The 21,572-nt window shown below is 41.2% G+C and overlaps 1 protein-coding gene across 3 annotated transcripts in view; it reads right to left on the reverse strand.

The window, feature by feature from the left end:
- Positions 1 to 572: 572 nt before the first annotated feature.
- The window catches only part of LOC109857757 (centromere-associated protein E-like), a 32,648-nt gene continuing 11,648 nt past the window's right edge, over positions 573 to 21,572 (reverse strand). For 2 of the 3 annotated variants that reach the window (XM_020434405.1, XM_020434406.1), the window contains 5 exons: positions 10,475 to 10,581; positions 9,637 to 9,920; positions 8,687 to 8,864; positions 6,770 to 6,939; positions 573 to 5,621 (listed from right to left, as the gene is read on the reverse strand). In XM_020434405.1, the coding sequence (XP_020289994.1) occupies positions 732 to 5,621; positions 6,770 to 6,939; positions 8,687 to 8,864; positions 9,637 to 9,920; positions 10,475 to 10,581 (5,629 nt within the window). In that variant the 3' untranslated portion in view covers positions 573 to 731. The remainder of the gene's footprint in view (positions 5,622 to 6,769; positions 6,940 to 8,686; positions 8,865 to 9,636; positions 9,921 to 10,474; positions 10,582 to 21,572) is intronic. The other variant, XM_020434407.1, reaches the window with a different exon arrangement.

A 21,572-nucleotide genomic window follows, 5' to 3' on the forward strand; every position in this document is an offset into this window, starting at 1 on the left:
TATAATAGTAATTCGATTATCTTTATTAAACCAAATGTTTTTTTTTCAATATTATAATTTATTTTTTGTATCGACGAGTAATGTAAAATAAAGACACAAACTGTGATCAGATTGCAGAATAAAAGTTTAAATATTGCATGAAAAGAGGATTTATAAATGTTAAGAGTTTTATAAATTGAACTCTATAGTATTTTCGAAACATTATTGATATAGAAATATTTTACATTGCATTGTACATTACGATTTATATTACACTGTATAAAAATTTGTAACTGGACAATCGCGTGCATCACTAGTTCAGATAAAATGTGAATGCAACATTATTAGTTATTATTAATTGTAAAAAATATCGTTATTTTATTTATAATCGTACTAACTGAAAAACACGATTTTTATTTATTTAGTAAACGAGAAAGACTTCAATATTTTTTTTTACTGAAAGTAGAAAAGTATTTAAAACATACATATTTCTACTATAATTAACACTATGTACAATTAACTATATATATATATATATATATTTTGGAAGTAAAGTATTAATTCAAACACATCTGATAATTACTAAAGAAGATATACTAAAGCGAATGTTATTAAGGTTGTACATATGTACAGTGTGTTATCTTAGTTAACATTTCTCAAACGGATATTATTTTATAAAAGTAATATAATAAAAATACACAATGCGCAACGTGAAAAACAGATTTACATTTTTGTGCGCGAACGAGATCTTCTTAAAACGCGTTTGCACTCCTGCTGTTTTCCACGATTCGTCTTCTCTCTCTTAGAAGTTCCAAGAATTTCGCCCTTGGACTGCTGGGATACTTCAGTTCCAAAGGCGAGTCGAGTCTAGAATTCGTCGGTTCGATCTTTAAACTGTCTTTTATTATGTGCGTATTTCTCAGTGCGATATCCTCCTCAACGTTGAACGTCTGTCCCGTCGATTTCGCAGAATGATGATCTGTCGTACAATTGGAATATCTCGTCGACTCGCTCGGCATCTCGATTCTCGGGAGATTATCGTTTCTTTTCGACAATTTGTTGCGATCGTAGCAGGTTTCCTCGAAATCGACCGTGGAACAGACAGAATCGGTCTTCGAATCGGTATCCTCCGCATCCGATAGTTTCGTTCTCTTGAAATCTTCGAGACTGCTTTCGATTCCGCGAATGTCGCCGAGATAATCCCCGGCGACGGAAACTTCGTCGAAATTAATGATTCCGGAGGCGTCTTGTCGGAAAGCTTCCCAAACTTTAGAATAAGTCGTCGGGCTTTGCGACCCGAGATCGGTTATTTTCCGCAGATGTTTCTCCCTCCTTGGATTCCGGCACTTTCTGGAATCGACCGCGCTCATCAGCTGACGGAAGATCTTACGCTCGAGATCGTCGTCGGATGTGACGTTGTTGTTCCTCTCGTCGAGATCCCGTTTGCCGAATTTACCGACAATCTCTTCTCCGTATTTCTCTGTCCCGTTCAACGCCGAGCGTCTCGTGACGTCTTGAGTCTGAATGGAAGACAAAAAGGGTGAAGAAATCCTGGAGAAACTCGATTCGTCGCAACTATCCGCACCGTTTTCGACAACTGCGTTCTTCCCGCATCGGCGAATCACGTTGTCTCCCGAACAACCGGAAGAGAACAGCTTTGAATCTATGCTGGATTTCGCTAAACCCGATTTAGCGCCAGCAGACTCAACGCTGATGCTATATCTGTCTTGAAGAACCTGGTTGTGCTTGCTGACCCTGTCGATGCACGCCTCTAATCTCTCGATGCCTCTTATACATTTCTCGTAGGACTCAGCAGCGACGATATCGTCCTTGCTCGGCTTCAGGTACTTGTCGGTGTCATCTTTCAGGCTCACCTTTCGACCTCGGTACTGCATGTAATTCTTGTCCATGTTTGTCCTGTTCCCACGATTACCTCTTCGTCTTCTACGATGTTTCTTGTAGCTGTCCAACATGCTAGTGGCACTCATGTACTCGTTGATAGAGTTCATGTTGCGCATGAAGGTCATCGCTTCGTTCAGATACTCTTCGAGAATATTTCTCCTCGGTATCATGTGATAACAGATGTCCTCGTCGCTGTTGACGGTGTTGTCCGATTCGTTGCAAGTCTCCTCGTAATCCTCATTAGAGATCTCCGCTTTGTGATCGTTCAGCGACTCTTCGGAGTTTTCGGAATCTCGATTTCCGTCGAAAGCAGACGAAATCTTCTCGTTTCTCGCCGATTCTACTTCTTTCTTCCGCAAGGGTCGATCGGTTTCGATATTCTGCCGAGCAACGTTCGAGTTTTCAGTCACAGGTTTGATTTTCTTAATAATAGATTTTAAAGAGTTTTGTCTCGGCGTCAAAGTGTTGCGACTAGTCGCAAGCGTGTCGGTTATTTCTTCCGGACTGCTAGGCTCTGAGAAGGACACTTTCTTCCTGCTGACGATATCCGACTGGTTGTACGCTTTCGCGGTTGTTTCTTCTTCGGAATCGCTGCCCGCGACATAAGACGACGTTCCTAGAATCAACGCCTTGTAATCCTGAATTGGACTCTTCTTGTCTGATATTTCAGTCAGTTTTTTCTTCGGCAATGACACTTCGTTGTCGTCGAAATCGTTGTCCACTGATTCGACACCGATCGAGTCTGCGTGACTCGTCGACTTCGAGATTTCCTTCTTCGTATGCGCGACGACATCCGGAGGACAAAGACTCTCGTACTTTTCGTGCTTTTCCGAGTCTTCGACGTTTTTGTCAGTTACGTTTTCTGTGAAATTATCTTCGTCACGATCAAGACTGTCGTCCGAGAAATTACAATCGTAGCCCAACAGACTGTTTATCGAGACGGATTTCAATTTCTCCGATTTATCGAGGCGGAAATTTTGATCAGATAATTCTTGAACCGTTCCGTTCGAAATTTGATCAGCATGAGTATATTCGTTGCTCATCGTAGAAGTAGAAAAGTGATCAGCTTGTTCCACCTTAGTGTCTCGTTGCGCAGGAAGTTGCGTCTCTCTGCTATAACAATCGATGAGTCTCGATAATTTTTGTGAATATGGAAGAGTCCAGTTTTTCCACAGTCCCATTGTCTCGGAAGAGTTCGGTCTTTCCGAATCTCGACCGATAAATTCGTACGCCGTTCTTTCTGGACTCGCACTGTAACTGCGTCTCTTAGCGATAAAAGCTTGCGTTAAACTCTTGACGATCGGCCGTTTTGTCTGATAAATTTTTTCAACGGGCTGCATCTCGTCCCATTCCGTTTCCGCGCCATTTTCCGTCATCTCGATAACGGACGAGTATTCCGTGCCTCGAGAATTTCTCAAGGTCACCGACTTCTTCGTTGCAACTTCTCTCCTCGAATCGGAAGACACGGCATCGTAGCAGTTCTTGGTCCTCGTATCTTGGAAGATGTTTTCGATCCTGAAGACTCTGCCGTCCGCTTGAACGGCTGTTGATCTGACTGCGGGGTCTTGCGGAGAAGACTCCTCGCATTTGATCTCACTCGTTTGGGATTCCTTATCACTATAAATGGATTTCGGTTTTTCTTCCGCTGTATCGGACGCTGTATCGCCGTCCGTCACAGCAATCCTCGACTCCAGTCCGTTTGTACTTTCTATAGTTATGTTGATCATGTCCGGTAAAGATATGGAGATGATATTTTTCTCGATACTGTTCGTCGGGGGTGACACCAAGCACTGCGGGTGCTGATGAATCAGACTGCAACAATGACCGCAACTTCTGTTCTCCGAGTTCTCCCTCTGATCCGTCACTTTTTGATTCACCACTTTCTGATTTGTCAATTCCCGATTTGCCACTTCTCGACGCACCGTTTGCATCGCCGAATCTTTACCGGACAATACGAGATTGGACGTGTTGGTCGAGCTGTCCGCGTACGGCACTTTTTTGTCACCCTCTGGAGAAAGTTCGAACACCTCGGCGCTCGACAAGTTGCTCTCGTAATTCTGCGTGTCGTCGGACAGCACGCCAGAATCGTTTCGCGACGAGTGCAGCTCGTAGTCGTCGAAATCGAGGTCGTTGGCTAGGCAACCGACGTCCTTGCAACGGAAAATGTCCGTTTGCGGTCGTCGGTCCGTCAGCGTGGCCATGTCCTTCACTCGGAGAACAGGTAGCCGTTGAGTTGACGTAGTCGCGACGACGTCCGTGTGATCGTCTGTGAGAATTGCCGCATCCTGAAGAACCACCTTCGGCTCGTCGTCCGTCAGACTCGCCGTATCTTTGAGGCGCAGAGTCGACGCCGCTTCTGTCTGCGTGTCCACGTTAACCCTTCGCCGTCTCAACAACATCTTCCTTGAGATATCCTGGAGTTTTGATCGTGTCACGAGATTATTAGATACTTTCGTGTCGATACCTTCCGGCGGTGAACGTATGTCCATAGACTCTTCTGGTTGCTTTCTGCTTGAATAGAGTCTCTCGGTAACGGCAGCGACGATTTCGGAGCGTTTCACTCGCTGGATAGCTGTGTGATATCTGCCTCCGCTCGTCGTCGTCGCTTCCTGCTCCAACGAGTTCTTTCGGCGCAATAGTTTGTCACGTGTCAAGTTCGAGATCAAAATCTGCTCCTCTTTGGAACTGCTCGAACTACTGTCTTTACTGGTCTTCCTCTTCAGGTTCTCCAAACTCGGTTTTCTGCCGATGTTGCTGACGTAACCGGATGTCCTGCCGCTGCTGGATTCCTTTAGACTCTTGTCGGACTCATTGCTGCTCTTACGCTGCAAGAGATCCTTGTTGCCGATCGCCTTCCAGATATTTCCCGACTTGGTGCTCGCCTTGTGATCGTCGATCTCACGGATATTGTTCAGCTTTTTCCCACGATCGGCCAGCGACGAATGTTTCTCCAGATTTGTGTGCGATCGCTGAAAACTCAATATCGGTTCTTTTCTCTTACTGATCCCTTCGATCGAGCCGAATTTTCTCGAGACGTTCAAGTTCGATGACGGGAGATCGATGGAGTTTTGCTTGCTGAATTTTCCTCTCGATTCGTTTCTTCCGACCGATGACGGACTACGTGGGGAACTGTCCGGCGAAATCTGATGATGAAGCTCGCCGATTTCCGTGTCTTTCAAACCGTTACACAAATTCGTCAAATTACTGCGATCGTCGGAATTGATGTAATCGATCTTTTCCGATTCCTCGAACTCCTCGTTGCCGCCCTCTATGAAATCGGTGTCGATAGAATCCTCTTGCACCTCGTCGGAACAGATTTCTTCGATCTGCGTCGACGATTCCTGTAGACTATCGTCCGGCTTGATCAACACCGCTACGAGCGTCGGTATATCAACGAAAACAGGTTCGTTGATCTCGTCTACGACCTCATCCTCCTCGTCGTTCAATTCTGTGATCTTGGCTCGATTGTAGTTAAAACGATCCGAGGATTGCAGATCGCAGGAACTGAACCTTCTGATGAAACCTGAAGAGCCGGTTTCACAGGTCGTCACGCTGTCGCTGGAGTTGGATCTTCTGAGCGAAAGCGCGTAAAGAGATTTTTCGTCCTTCGACTCGTCTTTGCGATCAGATTTTTCGGAGGACGATATCTGTTCTTCGTGATGTGAGAGTTCCGTCGTTGTGTACTTTGAACTTTGAGCTTTGCCGCAACAACACGGCGCTTGGGTGTTACCGTCGATATCCTGCAACAAGAGATGATCAATTTACTTCTATTTTTAAAAACTCTGAAAATAAAGTTTATAAAAAATAAAGAAAGATTATTTCTCTGAAAACGTAATTATGCAAGTATATATAAAATATTTCATCTCCAGTGCGAAACGCGATATGGAAAATTTTGGCTGGTTGACAAAGTCCGTGATTGCGAATAAAGCGTAAAGAATTTAATTAATCGATTATGCAACGTGCGGAAATGAAGGATAGCGTCGGCTTGGTTGGGAAATGGAAACTCGCGCGGAGATCGTTCGTTACGCCTAACGCATCGGTGTGTTATATTTTATCAGCAATCGTTCGGTCAATCGCTCGCAACGGGCTCTCGATAAGTGTCAAATAAACGATCAATGAATCTCATTTGCGTAATGACATCGGACAATATCGTCGCTCGCGCATTTGGTAAACCCCGATAATAAACTCCCTCGCACCCTCGCGCGCGAGTTAAAACGCGGTCCTGAAAAATCGGCCGCTATTTATCGCCGGATCCGCGCGTTTCACGTCGAGCGAAATTGCGAAATTTGTTTTATAATGCCTCGCTATTACCGATCGGGCGCCGCCCGAAACTCATTAATATTTTCCGCCTGTAGCATGCGAATCTCCGGTCGTGTTATAAAGTCGCTCGATCAACATCAGAGCCGGGGATTAAATCCTTTCGCGTTTTTCGCGTCCCGTCCCCGCCGACCTCATTTTTCAATTCGACCGCGTCAGAAGACAAACGAGAAAATAGCGTCAATTTTTATTCAATTAAAATAATATCGCAAAAGTTAAGAAATCAGAAATAAACTCTAATAAATTGTGTATAAACAAATGAGAAACAAAATATATGCTATAATGAATAAACACATATAAAGACAGTATCTACTTTGTCAAAATTTTACTTTGTATCATAGTGTATGTTTTACTGTTTCTGCTGTGAATTTTAAGTAATTGTTTCACTTTTACTTTACTTATTTTCAAAGTTGTAAACTTGGTCTTGAATGTCAATATGTTAGATAAACAATTTTGTACTATTATTTTGTATAATTTTTATGTACGTTTAAATTAATATAATTTAATATATCTTCTCTCGCGCACGTAAATTGCGCAAAGTGCGAGTATAGAGTGTTTGTAAATTCCTTGCCTTCTCCAGTAACAAGGATTTCAGTCGGGCAATCTCAGCTTTCAGTTCACGGATGATTCTCTCCACGGGATCCTCATTGACCATCGGTCGGTTGACCACGCTCTGCGCTCTTTGCGCGAATCGCAGAGTGTGCGCGGTTTCGTTGTAACTTCCGCTGGCCGGGGAAATCGCTGGAAGAGAGACAGAATTCGCGTTAACGCTAGAAATAATCGACAACAATCCACTGCGCGCTTTCGGCTAACTATCTCCTATTCCCGCGGTGCGATTTCTGACAGCCACATGTAGCCGTTCTGATACGATAGCTATTTGATATTAAATTAACAACTGCGTGCTGCAATTTTTACACTATGCATTTTCTATAACGCAGCTGCTCGTCAGCAACTTATTGATAATGAGAGATTGCTCGAAAAATATCTGTTTGCTCAGAGATAATTACGCGGTGCGACGATCTTTATTTTACTGCAAATGTCACATGACATGCAAAATAATTCGAATCTCTTGTGAGAGAATCCGCACATAAGATTCGTCACATTTATCCGTGAGTGGAGGTAATCAAGAGTTTTGAACATCTGTCTCGAATCTGCTACGCTACGTGCAGCGTTTATCACATTAATCGAGAGAAGGTATGTAGAGAACCGTAGCGTGGACGCAGGTCAGTTGGAAATAATTCGCGACAGTTTCCGAGGGCTCGATAATTCGAAATGAATTTTGAGTGGACGATGTTCTTTTTCGAAACGTCGTCGTATGTACGACGAAAGAGATCGACACGTAAAATTCACCATCGGCGATATATACGCGGGAGCAATGTGTGTCTGTCTCATCTATATGCTCAATCACAAATGCGAGCACACTGAATATTAAACGTCTCCCCGATAATAAACCGAAATGCTATTAGCAATTCAATTAATTGCCGATGATCAGCGGTTCGGAATATTTCGCTACGATTAATTATACACGTCGCCGGTTTGGCTAGAAGTATTCGGAAAACTCAGCCGCGCGCTGTTTCCCTGGCCAATTATACAGATCGCGCAGATCGACTCTTCCATTTCGGCAATTAATTGTGACGAGTCGGGAAAGAGGGAAGGACAGCAGCGCGCCTTCTCTTGATTAACGTCTCTCCACGCCACCGGCTCAATTACGCCAATTTCATTGGTTTATCACGGAGAAAGAGAGAGAGAGAGAGAGAGAGAGAAATGAGAAAAAGGAAACAAAAAAAATATTACAATGTTCACGGATTCGACAAGACAAACAGTAAAAGAAGAATACAGATTTTTACTTCCAGATCACTTCGGAATAATTTCAAATTTAGCGTGTTGTGTAAAAAAACTATTGTGTTCGCGCAAAATGTGTGCTGCAATCTAAATGTTCGGAGAGAATTTTATGCAGAAATGAAGTGATTTATGATCACTTACAAGGCCGCAAATTACATACGCAATATCATTTTATTCATTTAATTTCTAATTTTTTTTCTTTAAACTTAAATTTGAAGAGTATTAAAAGTTTTGATCGTTGTGAGATAGAAATTTTTGTTCATTACGTATTGTACTCTGTGACACATTTCTCTCTACGTGTTAAAATCTATGAATATAATTATTGCAAAGCATTTTCGGATTTGCATGTATATTGCATTTATGATTACGAAGTATCGATCATGTGATCAATGTATATATGTGCTATGAGAAATAAGAGACGGGGGGAGGTAGGTGAAAAGCGAGCTTATAATTTTCTCGCAAATATATATACACATTTGGTGAGACGCGATTTACGCGGAGAGAATATATTTCCGGGAGGAAATCTCTTAACGTTCCGACAGAACGCTCCAAGATCGCAAAGGGATGGAAACGAAGGGGGAAATGGATAGGAGACGCAAGTTTGCAGGGGAAAGATCAAAAGGAGCAGACCCCGACAGACACTTACTGGCGAGCATAATGGTGGTAGCATTTCCGCCGAGTGCATCCTTCAACAGCCAAGTGAGCGAGGAATCCCTGTAAGGGATGTATCTTTTGCCTGGCCCAGTTCCGGTAGAACCTCTTTCGGCAAGTGCGGATATCACGTTTCCCAAAGCCACCAAGCTTTTGTTGATATTCGCGCCTTCCTACAAATGATAATGACAAAATCGTGAAAACATTAATTAAACTTATCGAACGTGGATTATGATCAGAGATGTGAATACATAGTTTTCAAGAAACTCGTCCTTTAAATCTGAAATAATTTTTTTCTACATTTTAGCGACAATAAGTTCGATTGCTATTTATTATCGTGTGCGAAGGCAAACATTATGCTACGCACTGTAACTTTTGTTGCGTAATATTTTAATTGATAACGTGATACTTAAGAGAAAAACAAGAACTCTGTTTTTTTAAGCTTATTCTTTGTTTAATGACAGAAACGCACTTCGATTTTTGCACTAGAAACACTACCGGATATAGTTTTTGAATGTTTGCGACGCGGTGATGATATTTCCTGTATCTTCGAAGGCATGATCGCATCGATATTCGGCCTCACGGTAAATAAGACAACATGTGAAGTAGTTCACTGGGCGCAAACACATTTGTCTTTCTCTTCTGCACAATATTTTCCATCTATAACACGCTAAATCTCGATGTCGAAAATCAATTTCACGCAAATCCGCGCGAATCTACACACGTATGTATCTTTCGCACTTGTTTGTACATCAGTAGTTTTCGCGAGCCGCACGTCGACGGCCGCGATCAGACGAATCGTCCATTAGCGCGCGACGGCGCTTAGGACGAGATTGATAATTTTCACCTTATCCTTCCGCGGACTCGCGCGAAATATCGATTTCCATTGCGCGCGAAGCTCAGCCGGAACGAATATTCCGATATTATTTTTAGGAAATGACTCACCTTCAGTCGATGAACGCCACTGCAGGTGGCCGCGCTCTCGCTGCCCGCCAGATCGACCAGGTGCAATCTGCTGCTGCTGGCGCGAGCGGCATCCTGCCTTCTGGAGGAGTCGTTGGCGTCAGGACGCTGCTCGCTCGTCTCCTGCGAGAGATTGACGGTCAGCAGAGCGTGGCTACGACTGCTGCTGGGATTCTGAAGCGTCGACGCTGTCTTCCTGGCCTTCGTTCCCTCCTCAACGTATGACATCAACGACCCCAGGGTACGGACCACGTGGTGCGTTAATCCTGGAAGTAAGGAAACCGCGTTTCGATCGACGAGAAAATTGTTTCGTGAGTAAAAACTATGTGAACCAATTGATTTTGAAGTGTAAATTTGCATTCACGATAATTCCGTCTTTAGTTTATTTTTAGTTAATTTTTATTGATATCAAGTTTTTTAATTCTATATAAATTAATATAATATAAATATATAAATAATAATATATATAAATATATATAAATAGAGGGCAGACTTTATATAATTTATTTGATGAAAAAAGCAATTTTTTAATAGAGAGTTACAAACATTACTTTTAGTGTGATGCGCGATATTTGATTTTATATATATATATATGTTATTAAAAAAATATGCTGTATTTACATATCTCCACATTGAATTGCAATAACGCAGCGAAGTGCAAGAATATTACAGCGTGGAAAGAGACGCGGAACGAAATAAGGGGGATGGTGGAGATTTAAACAGCGCAGACTTGGGTACACACTGAGTAAGAAGACCCTCGAGGAATTTTAGAGCCGACATCCTCAGTACGCGACATTTCACGGTAAACGAGCGGGAGTACCTTGAACATAAGGTCCTAGACGAGGATGTTCTCGAACTCTCAACCCGCTCGCACTCGTCGACGGCTTCAGAAGATCCCTCACCTTCTCGTTATATATCTCGAAATAACTGAAACACAGATTCGTCGTATGTAATTTCACCGAAAGGACTCTCGTGAAATTAATATTATTATAAGTGCTCTCCGCGCGTGTATAAGCAATTCGTTACCTTCGCATATTTTCTCTTTCATATAATCAATGATTATTTTTCCAATAGTTTTTTTGTACATATTCGAGATGTAAAAGATATCGACACGCACTGCATCATCGTTAGAAGTAAAGAAAGAACGTCACAAAACCGGTATAAAAATCGTATCCTTGTCATTTCAAATCAACGCACGTTATTTTCTTCTTTAATTAAAAAAAAAAAAAAAAGATTAGCTTTTAATTGTCGTGAAAAATTTTGTCGATTCATTACACAGGGAAGCAACACGTCATTGTCTTTCGGCGGAAGAAGAACGTGCGCACCGACGATGACGAGTTTATTTGTGAAAATCACAACACACATCCTTCCCGATTCTCGTCCAGGATACCATCTCGCTGATGCGCTTCGAAGCATGTCACTGGCGCGAACGTGATGTGTTTCGCGGGCGACGAAGACGACGAGGGGACTCTGCAGACTGGAGTGTACCACACGTGAGCGCCGCGAGGACGCTTCGTGGATCCTCTTAACATCATTATCCGCCTTGTTGCAGTCGCGGAACGTTCGCACGTGCGCTCGTAAATCGGTTTAACGGCGATCGCGGCTTCGAACGGTCACGTTCACCAGGTAAAACACTTTCTCGTTGCTCTCCGCGAGGCCAGTCTTTTTTCTCTCTTTTTTCTTCCTCTCTTCGTTTTCCTCCGTCGCGTTTCTTTCTGTTACACGTTCTTAGACGCGACGGGGAATCAACATGCAGGTCTTCCTTGCAGATCCCGATCGCGTGAGCGATTTGTTTGCGTTCGAAACTCCGAAGTATCCTCGCGCTCCAAAACAAACAAATAATAACGCGATAATTCAATCTTTTTTATTAGCAATTCCATTACTTCTCTTTTATCTTCACTGCTGTTCGCAGATTGTTGTTTTCTTTATTAAAGCGGATAAACTCACGAGAAAGATTACGAGAACTGTGTCCGACTTCCCAAGTTGTTTACCGTCGAATTATACGTGCATCTTTGTGTACGTCGAAAAAAGTTTCGTCATTTATCTTCCTTGACCCGAAGATGCAGCAGGGTTCTCGTTATCGGGGCGCAAGGGAGAGGGAGGAAGCGTTATGGGCTCATAAATTGGTTCAGGGAAATTTTCAGAGTAACAAGACACACGTTTTCTGACCTGATTCAGACGAGAAACGAGCTCAATGTTTGCGCGCTAGCTCAAAAAAAAAAAAAAAAAAAAATACGAGCAGTTACGACGAGCGAAATTCACGCGGTGAATTGTTACAACATCGTTGCGCCACCGAGATTTTCGCCATTTGTAAATTTCGTTTCTCGGTAATGCTCTTTAGAGGAATGTAAAAATCGCGAGATTACACGAAAATGTAGAACGCCGCGCGTGTTTCCTCAACATTTAAGGGCACATGTCGATTTGCGCCACGCAATGATGATTTTAAGATCTACGATTTGCGCGTTTTTTTTTGCAACAATTTCGTAGATGAGTTTAGAATTCGTTACGCGGCACACGAAAAATCATTCCGAGCTAATTTCATTTTTAATTAGAAACCAACTTGTGTGTCGCGTTTTAACTAACGAACTTTTGTCAGCATAAACCAAATTAAAATGCGGAAAATTGTTCTCTGGCATCTCTTCCTTCTTTAATCTTAATAACTTAATTATAAAAGAATACAACCAACTTCGGGGCTGTTGTATTAATTAATTGTAAAGTTTGTTAGTGACCGTGTGTGTGTGTGTGTGTGTATGTCATAATTTATTTTCGTGTGATATACGTAAACTGTTATAGTCTCCCAGAACTTGCTGTTATCTCCTCATTGAGGACACCGGGATCTCTCTAGGGAAAATCGATGCTGAAGCTTCTCTATAGAGAATATATATATATATATATATATATATATATATATATATCTGAAGACCAAACGCAACATGACAGGAAAGTTCGACACCCGATAGTTAATGAAAATTAATGTCCGGTATTGAATTATCGCTAATCGATAACGTTCAATCTCGTCGACTTTCGAAGAATCCATCTCATCGTTGTTCAAAATTGGTCTAGAATTGGCTCCTCTCACGGTTGTTATCTTTCGTTGATTAATCGAATGTAAAAAACATACTTTTACATCTAATAACTTTTAATGTTTAATCATTTCTAACTTTCAGTTTAGATTTGTCGCGGTTTTTTTAAATAATGCGTACAGTATTTTATTTGATGTATGGTAAACGCGACAAGAGTAACAAGCATTTTATTTTCGATTTATCGACGATGTCCTTTGATAAACAACTCGTCGAACAGCTCGGTTCGCGCGCGGATTTTACACTTCTCATCGGCAAGACGCGCGACTGCCGGCGCGCGAAAACTTGGAGTCGAGGAGAGTCGGCGCGCGCGCGTTAATTACTGTTAATTAATGATATCCAGGCGCGTCTCTTGCGGCGGGTACGAGGGGAGCGTCGAAAGCCATTAATTACGTGCCTTAAACTTTTCGAGTGTCCTTTCTCCCTGAGTGCTGTGAAACGAGGGAGAGGGCTAGTTTTCGGCGAGAGAACGAAAGCAGAGCCGCGGCGCCGTATAACGCGCGGGTTCACCATTTCTATCTCTCGTGCCTGACGAATATTACGCCACCGGAATAGGAATCGATATCCCCGCGCGGCCTCGATGAAAGACATCGGTTACGAGGAAAAAAGAATCGAATATTGAATGACTTGTCCGTCGAGCGATGTGGCGGCCTTCATTTTTCGAGCTCCCGTTTGTTATCGAAAAGAACTACTTGATGTGTTTGCTCATATTAGCCTCGTGCGTCAAGTTTCTTCACATTTATTTATTGATCCTCGGATATACGTTTGCATTATTTGTTGTTTCACACAAAGCCGGCGTTATAAAATATGTCGGTTAAAGAATAGATATATTTTCGGGGGCAATAATCTGACTAATGCATCGATTTATTGGCAAACAAACGTGAAGGAGAGGGAAGGGGAAGACAGAGAGACAAAGAGCTCTTCCGGTTTTGAGCGATGGGAATGGATAAAGGTGAAAGTTATAAGCTTCGACGAGCAGCCCGCGATAAAGACGCTTCCGATCACCCTCAATGGCTCTGTATAAAAGGCTGCAAAGGGCTGTGTCAGGGTTAACTGACCTGAGTCAACATTTTCTATACGCTTTACACTTTGCGTTTGTGTCGGCCGTGTGAAATGGCCGAATATTTATAGAGAAATATTTTTATTTTACACAAACAATTAGTTTTTCTCTTCATATTATAAAATTTTATTTCTACATTATTTTTGTTTGGTTTTATTGTTTGAACGACACGTAATATCCGCATACTGATTTCAAGTATTTATCGGACTTGATACATTTTTGTTGAAACACAATTCTTGAAAAATATTCCACTCACTTTTATATTACGTGTTCGTTGTTTATTTTCATTTAAATCGGATAAACATAAGCAAAAAGTAATAACCGGTGCATAAACAAGCGAATAATCAATATAGAAACAGTTCGGTACTTTGGGGATATATACAACGAGTTAGTTATTGAGAATAAATTAGAATGGCAAATCGCCATATATAGAGTGCCTCATATAATGCAAATCTGTTTAATTATTTTTTTATATGTAGCTCGCGGATATGGAAAATGATTCTCTGTTCGCAGATTTACAATGCAAATGCGAGAAATTTTGAATGATATCGATAACGCGGCGGGATAAATAATCCGAAGCACAAATAATATCCCGCGTATGGCTTTGCGTCGCGGACAGTTTGTAACAAAATAGTTTCAACATACAAAATATATGTATGTATATATGTATGTATATATGTATAAATTTACGGGATATGTAAATATGTTACATCCAACCGTGAAAATTTGCTTCAAGTAACAGAAATTCTCTCTCACATTTATAAAATAAAAAATTAAATTTCCCTATTTTTCAATTTACACATACGATCGATCTTTTTTTATAGATCATACACTATTCTCGATCAAGATTTATCACAAAAAAAAAAAATTCGTTGATTTGTTTCACATTGTGTGACACGGGTAATTATGCAGACAGAGAATAACAGAGAGTTCATTCCGATGTTGAGGTGTGATCGATCTCAATTATTTAACAAACCAATGTGTATATACATAATATCAAAAAGAGAGAGAGAGAGAGGGATCATTCTCTCGCGAATCAAATCGAAACGAGAGTCCATTGAGAGTGTTGTTGCCATCGATCAACAATTACTGTCATTAGGCATTGACGTTTAATGCTATGTAAGTTGCGTCCTACGTGATGGCATGCCGGTCGGCTCTTTTCGTCCGCAATGAAACGGTAAGCCATCAAAAGCTCCGCATTACTTATGGCTGATTGATCGATAGAACTCTCATCTCTATCTCTATCTCTCTCTTTCTCCTCGCTTGTGGGAGCGTCTGTCTTTCGCCGCGGTTCTCTCTCTCACTCGGCGAAGCTTTAATTCGACCCCGGGCGCGTTTTCGATTACCGCTCTGGTCATTACGCGATCGCGACTGAATCGCAAATTCAATTCGATCCGCATTCGGCCGTCTCTCTATTTGCCGAGGGTCGCCGTCATTTGGCGCATGCACACCGTTTGCTCCACCTGAGGAGGAACCGACACGTCGGAAAAGTTTCGCGCGGTTCCCACGTTGAGATGTGAGAAAACGCTGTTAACTTTTTTCCGATTCACAGACACACGTGTTATCCGGAAAATTTCTCCTTCGTTACCGGATAAAGAGAGAACCTACGAACCTTTGTGTGATTGCACATCGCGGCAATGCGATTTCTGCGTGTGAACTTTATTCAGCGAAATTTTTAACGAATTTTAACGCACGCGTGATAAATTCTGTAAATTGATTTTTCAAAATCCACGTGACTTTTAAAGGTCGCATAGTGCGAAATGTACGTTCGGTGTATGTACTAATTAAAATATCTTTCGATATAAAACTCTTTTAAATAGTACTTTCATGTATTTATAATTAAAAATTAAATATTCACGTTTTTGCGCAATGCGGAATGTTTGTTTGTGTCGAAGAAAAACGTAACGTTCTATTCAGCGTGTATTTTATACCGGTCGTATGAAACGAGCATTAACATTTTTTAAATAGCTCATGTGCCAACGGCGTGTGCTTGTCACTGCGTTTATAGAAACACAGTGAAATATAATGTTCACATTTGTCCGCACGGGTACGATATACGTAACGTACCTATATGTGACGCGTTAATTAATTTTTTCGGATATTTTGCCCATTACCGAGGAGAAGATTGATATTCATTATTTTAATAAGCCAGAAGAACCAGAGGAAGGGAGGAGAAAGAGAGAGAGAGAGAGAGAGAGAGAGAGAGAGAGAGAGAGAGAATCCGTTATTAAAATAAAGTTAGAAACTTCATATCTCGCAACTTACTGTGTTGTTGGATATTACAAGCAGATGATAAATTAAGAGACAGAAAGAGAAAGGGAGAGAGAGACGCTAGAATTATTGTTTTTATTAATATGTTTAGTTAGATTTAAAGTTTGACATAAAGAGTCGCCGGGATCGATTGCGAGAATTATTGTAAGAAACTTTGTTTAACATAATTAAACCTGATCGAACACTATTGTGAAACTATTATTCTTGTTCACTTTTTGACGCCGCTTGAGAGAGAAATTACACGTCAACTTACGTATATCGTATAACTTTTGCAATTGTGAAAGATAAAAACTCGCGATGTCAACGTCAACAATATAAACGCGCGCGGAGACAAATGAAATAAAAGCTGTCGAAAAACAAATTTTGCCCCGAACAAAAGTTTATTTAACAAAAACCGTGATCAAATACGAACCGCGCGCGGATTCGCGAGATGAAATGTACAGAGCGAGGGAGAAACAGCGCGGGACGTTCGAAATCGACAAGCCGCGTGACAATTTCCAGAGGACATTAGTGCGTTATAACGTATCGACGTTTAGGCACGTGTCAACCGGCGCGTACAGACATAGGCGTATAGTATTGTTGCTCGCTCGTAAATTTAATTATATCCCGCGTCCAGTCGGCGCGCGTTTATCGACGAGCGGGATTTGCTAATAGGTATAATTAATTGCGCAACAAAACGCGCGTATCGAATTTCTCCTCTTCGCGGTACCGCCTATATCTTCGATACGTTTGCTTCATTCGCGGTCCGCGCATATGTATGTGTATCCATTTATATCTGTGTGCATATCATCGTGTTGCTACATTTGTATATGTCCAGACACGCGCACACAGTAATGACGGTATGGAACGCGTGCTCGTACAGATAAAACGGTCTGATGGCTGTGCTTGGAAAAAGCTTTTCTCTCGCGAAAAGTAGTTAATTAGTTCTTCGAGCTAGCGCGCACAAACGAGTTGTAGCTATCCCCCTGATAAATGCACATTTATTTCGCACCCAGCAAGATCGGTCTCGCGCGATCTTTAAAACTTTATTCGGCGCATTCCTCCTCTTTCGATCGTGTCGTTACGCGAACGCGATAAGAAAACTAATAGATTTTCTCCCGTGACTCTTAACAGTGTCGTAAAAAAAAAAAACTTGAAGAATAAAATTCGAATAATATTTGTGTAAATAAAAGCGAAAAAGCTACGTAGATATAAGCCACAAATATTCACTTCATAGACATCACAAAAGTGCGCAAGAATGCAAAAGTTTATTAGATATATTGGCAATCAACAGCAACCTCGATATTCATGAATTTTTTCCAATCGAAGTTGCACGGCAATCATTGGTTACCATGATGGTGTGTGCTCACGGCAAATATAAAATTCGCGTGAGCCCTTTCTTCGTTTTTTTTTTTTNTTTTTTTTTTTTTTTTTTTTTTTTTTTTTTTTGTACTTCCCCGCACATCCCCCACTTCCCCTTTACCGTCCCTTGAACTTCTACTCCGACAAGCGAACCGCTTCGGTCTTTAATTCTATTAGTTGCCATTTTTGTTATTTTCCACTTCGAGCATCGACTTTCGCTATGGCGTTTTTCCATTCCGCACCTCTCTACCTCTCTCCACCGTTTTCATGCTTCTCGTAAAACGCGGCGAAAGACCGTCACTTCGCGACGAGATGTTGGCGAAATTATATAAATCGTGCGGTGCGCACGCCTCGTAAAGGAAATAAATTGTAACGTTTAATTAATTAGAAAAATTCTCGGAGAAAAAATTTTAAAAATTAATATTACTCGAGACCAGTAATTAATGCAATTATAAATATTTATATTTATAGAGGTGATTGATAAATATACGAAACAATGCATAGATGACAACAGTAATATCGCACGTGTGACAGCTCGCCAAAACTATTTGCAATGACTTCATTGTTGCTCGAAAATTCTTTTCCATCGAGCTATCTAAAAAAAATGGATGTTATCTGAAAAAAATTTCATTTTCAGATAACATTCATTTTATCTGAAAAAAAAAATTGGGATTTTTTTCAGATTCGGAAATAAATGGAAATTGCACGGAGCCGTATCTGGCGAATAAGGCGGATGAGATAGCAATTCATAGCTCAAATTGTAAAGTTTGGCTATTGCAACGATTAAAGTGTAAAACTGGTGGCATTGTCAAAAATCACTGAGAACGATTTGACGAGCTGTCGCACTACGTGCGAGAATGAACCAGCGTTTGACATTTATTCTTTTGCAGGATGAAACTTGTCAATGACAACACACAGCAATGTGACATTACTGTTCTTGTATATGCTAGTGTCGTTTCGGACACTTATCAATCACCCCAAGTGTCAATAGCAATATTAATTAATATATTTCTTAAATAAAACATCGGAGCGCAAATTAAAAAATGTTTTTTCTCTTTTTTTCTTTTTTTTCTTTAATTCCTGAGCTTTAATTCGACAAAACTCTTCAGCTCTCCGAGTTCTTTTTACAGCAAAGCATGCGATAAAATTTGTGATCGATTCGGTGCTTAGCAGTTCGCACGACTGAATTTTATTTATCGGGGATCCCTCGCGACCGAGCACGTCGTCTGCGATTTTGGCATAGACGACGGCACAAATCTACGGAAGATCGTTTACGTGTCGTCGGAAGCCGTGAAATTCGATGGTCTCGCGTATCAATGGGAAGTCCCGTGACTCTCCTTTCGAGAATAGGCCAATATTCAGTGCCGTGTTATTTCACGGCACGTCGAGCCTCGTCGTTCGATTGCGAGGCGCATCGTTCGATCTCGCTATAGAGAGAAAAGAAAAATCGCGAAGCTCCCTCTCTTTCTCTCTCCTATTATTGTTATAGTTTTTTTTCATTTTGAAAGACTTAACGCTCGTGTCAAAGATGAAAAAATTTGACATCTGAAACGTAAAAACGTAAACTCAGAGAGAAAACTATTTAGTTTAAATTAAATTATATAAATGGAAAAATCACACTATCTTTAAGTGAGAATTTAAATTTTAACGCACCGGATGCCAATCGCATCCGAAACTCTGTACTTGAATTTATATACCATGCAATTTTTTTGATGATGTTTTATCGATCATAAATCGAGGATTATTCGAGCGTTCCCCTCTCGAGACGGGAAACAAACACATCTGCCTCGCGTATCTAAGGACGGCTGCTTATTTATACGTGTTGCGTGCAACACCTTCTGCGCCTCAGATCGCGAGTTGATGTCTGTTTCTGAATGTGTGTATATATATATACGTATGCTTGATCGCGCGAGAGAGTATGTGCAAAACGCTATCACATTTTATCGTTCGGATTCACGAGATCACATCGCCGTGATATCACGCCATTGTCGTTAATATATAACCGATACGACACTAGCTGCAAAGCCAAAATGTCAGTACCGGTGAAATAATGTCGCGAAAATGTTTTCTCGCAAATGCGTTTCTATGTATCTCGACGGACAGACTTTTGCTCGAAATTAGATTATTATTCAATTAAGATTGTGTTCGCTTGGCTTTAGATGTGATCAAGTAACATCTTTGTTTTTTTTTTCTTTTTTGTAATATTTTCTGCGCCATGAAATGTATATTGTTTTGCAACTTTGCGCTCATCCCTTAATTCCGGTTAAAAGCGTTAACATCCGCGCGCGCGCGGATCGCTACAACATCAGTCAGTTTCCATCCGTCGGCTACACTTGCGATACGTCTCACTTGGGCTGTATTGTTTGATGATTACGGATGAAGCTTTATATCCGATCAATCACGCTTGACAGGTACATTGGGCAGCTGACTCGAGTGGGTTAATGCGTCCATCGATTATAGATGCGCGTTTCAATGATGAATCCGCATCGGAATCGATTGCGCCCGAGTTCCGTGACGCTGTTAACACACATTTAATCCCGCGACAGCGATGCGATATTTCACGATGACTTCCGGCTCTTTTTCAAGTCGGAAGCCGGCGCAGCGCGTCCCCGATTTTTCACAAGTACACACCGCCCCGCCGCCGTCTCCTCCGTCGTACTTGCCGATATATCGATCGCAATTACGAGGCGCGCCACCCTTGCCGCGCGCGTTTTACACACAACGCGTCGAACAGTCCATTATCGCCGCGATTAATTCCGATGAAACATCGGAGTCAGCTATTCTGCTCGTCGTGATACACACGGAGCGATTATATACAATCCTTTACGAGAATTTAGACCGACATTGATACTATAAATAAATCAAAATTCTTATTTACAAAGAATACAAAAAAAATTGTGCATGCGGCGCGCATATATTTTTCATTAGGACACGTGGCACGTAGTAGCATTTTTACGTGACGGTAATGCATATTCGATAAATCTCGGGGTATCGTAGTATTTGTATTTTTTTTTTTTTTCCGATAGAGAAAAGAAAAACATTTCGCTCCCGATTCAGAGCGCGAGCGTAAAAGTTTCGGCGACGCGTGTCCGTTCTTTCCCGACGCGCCCTAGTGAATTTAATTTACCCCTAAACAGACGGCAAGTAGAAATGCCTCCGATAAACTTTCTCGGCTCGACCCACTTAACGATTTTACGTCCGGCCGCTGACAGGCCGATGGAATCGGCCTCAAAAACAGAACCATAAGCGACTGATTTCGCTTTTTCACATTAAAGCAATATAGTATCGCAAAATGCGCGCGCTCATGTCAATATCGAAAATGTTTGAAACACTTTTCTTTCAATTGTCAGTAAGGATTTTTCCCTGTCGATATCGTCGATTTGTTGTTATATATACATATATTGGATATAATACGCAGAATTTTTTTCTCTATTAGGTATTATTCTATTATATCTCCACTCCTCTTTTATTTATTTCTATTATTGAATATGCGAAATGTTCATTTTCAGGTCATTAGTATTTCAAGACTTGAAATAAAATCCGAAAAAAAGAACGTACTATTGAATTTTTTTTTTCATCGTATTCATTATACCAAGACCGTTTATCATTTATACTTTTATATCTCCGATCGATCCGTTCCCGCGCGCAATAAAATGCCGCGCTTAATTGTCGGGAGGGAAGAGAGATATTAATTGAACGCGAAACGAAGCCGCCGTTTCATGTATATTTGTGAAATTATATGCGCGTATAATAACGACGATAATGAAACAATTTATTTTTTATGTGATTTAAAACCTTAACACCGTTTTATAATCTGTCATTTATTTTCGAACAAATTTGACGACTATCGCGTCGTAATTTTTTTTCCAATTATTACAAAACCTTGGAAAATCATACATTCTGTTCAATACAAACAAAAAACACAAAAAATGCAGACAAGAATTAAAGAAGCGATTCTACATATTGTTGCTGTAAAAACAAACAAGAAAATACTGATCACATGCAAATGCCTCGCGGGCCATCACGTTTGCCTCATTCCGCAAGAGCCGCGCAAAAGAAAAAGAAGAAGCGACGTTCGATAATCAAAATGCAACACTTAAGAAAGATTCGCGAATTTATCACGATAAGGCAAAAGCGAGATGTTATCTACCGATTCACACACAGGA

This window comes from Pseudomyrmex gracilis, unplaced genomic scaffold (genome assembly GCF_002006095.1).
Source record: "Pseudomyrmex gracilis isolate BER0280 unplaced genomic scaffold, ASM200609v1 scaffold_170, whole genome shotgun sequence".
In the NCBI taxonomy this organism is placed as follows: Eukaryota; Metazoa; Arthropoda; class Insecta; order Hymenoptera; family Formicidae; genus Pseudomyrmex; species Pseudomyrmex gracilis.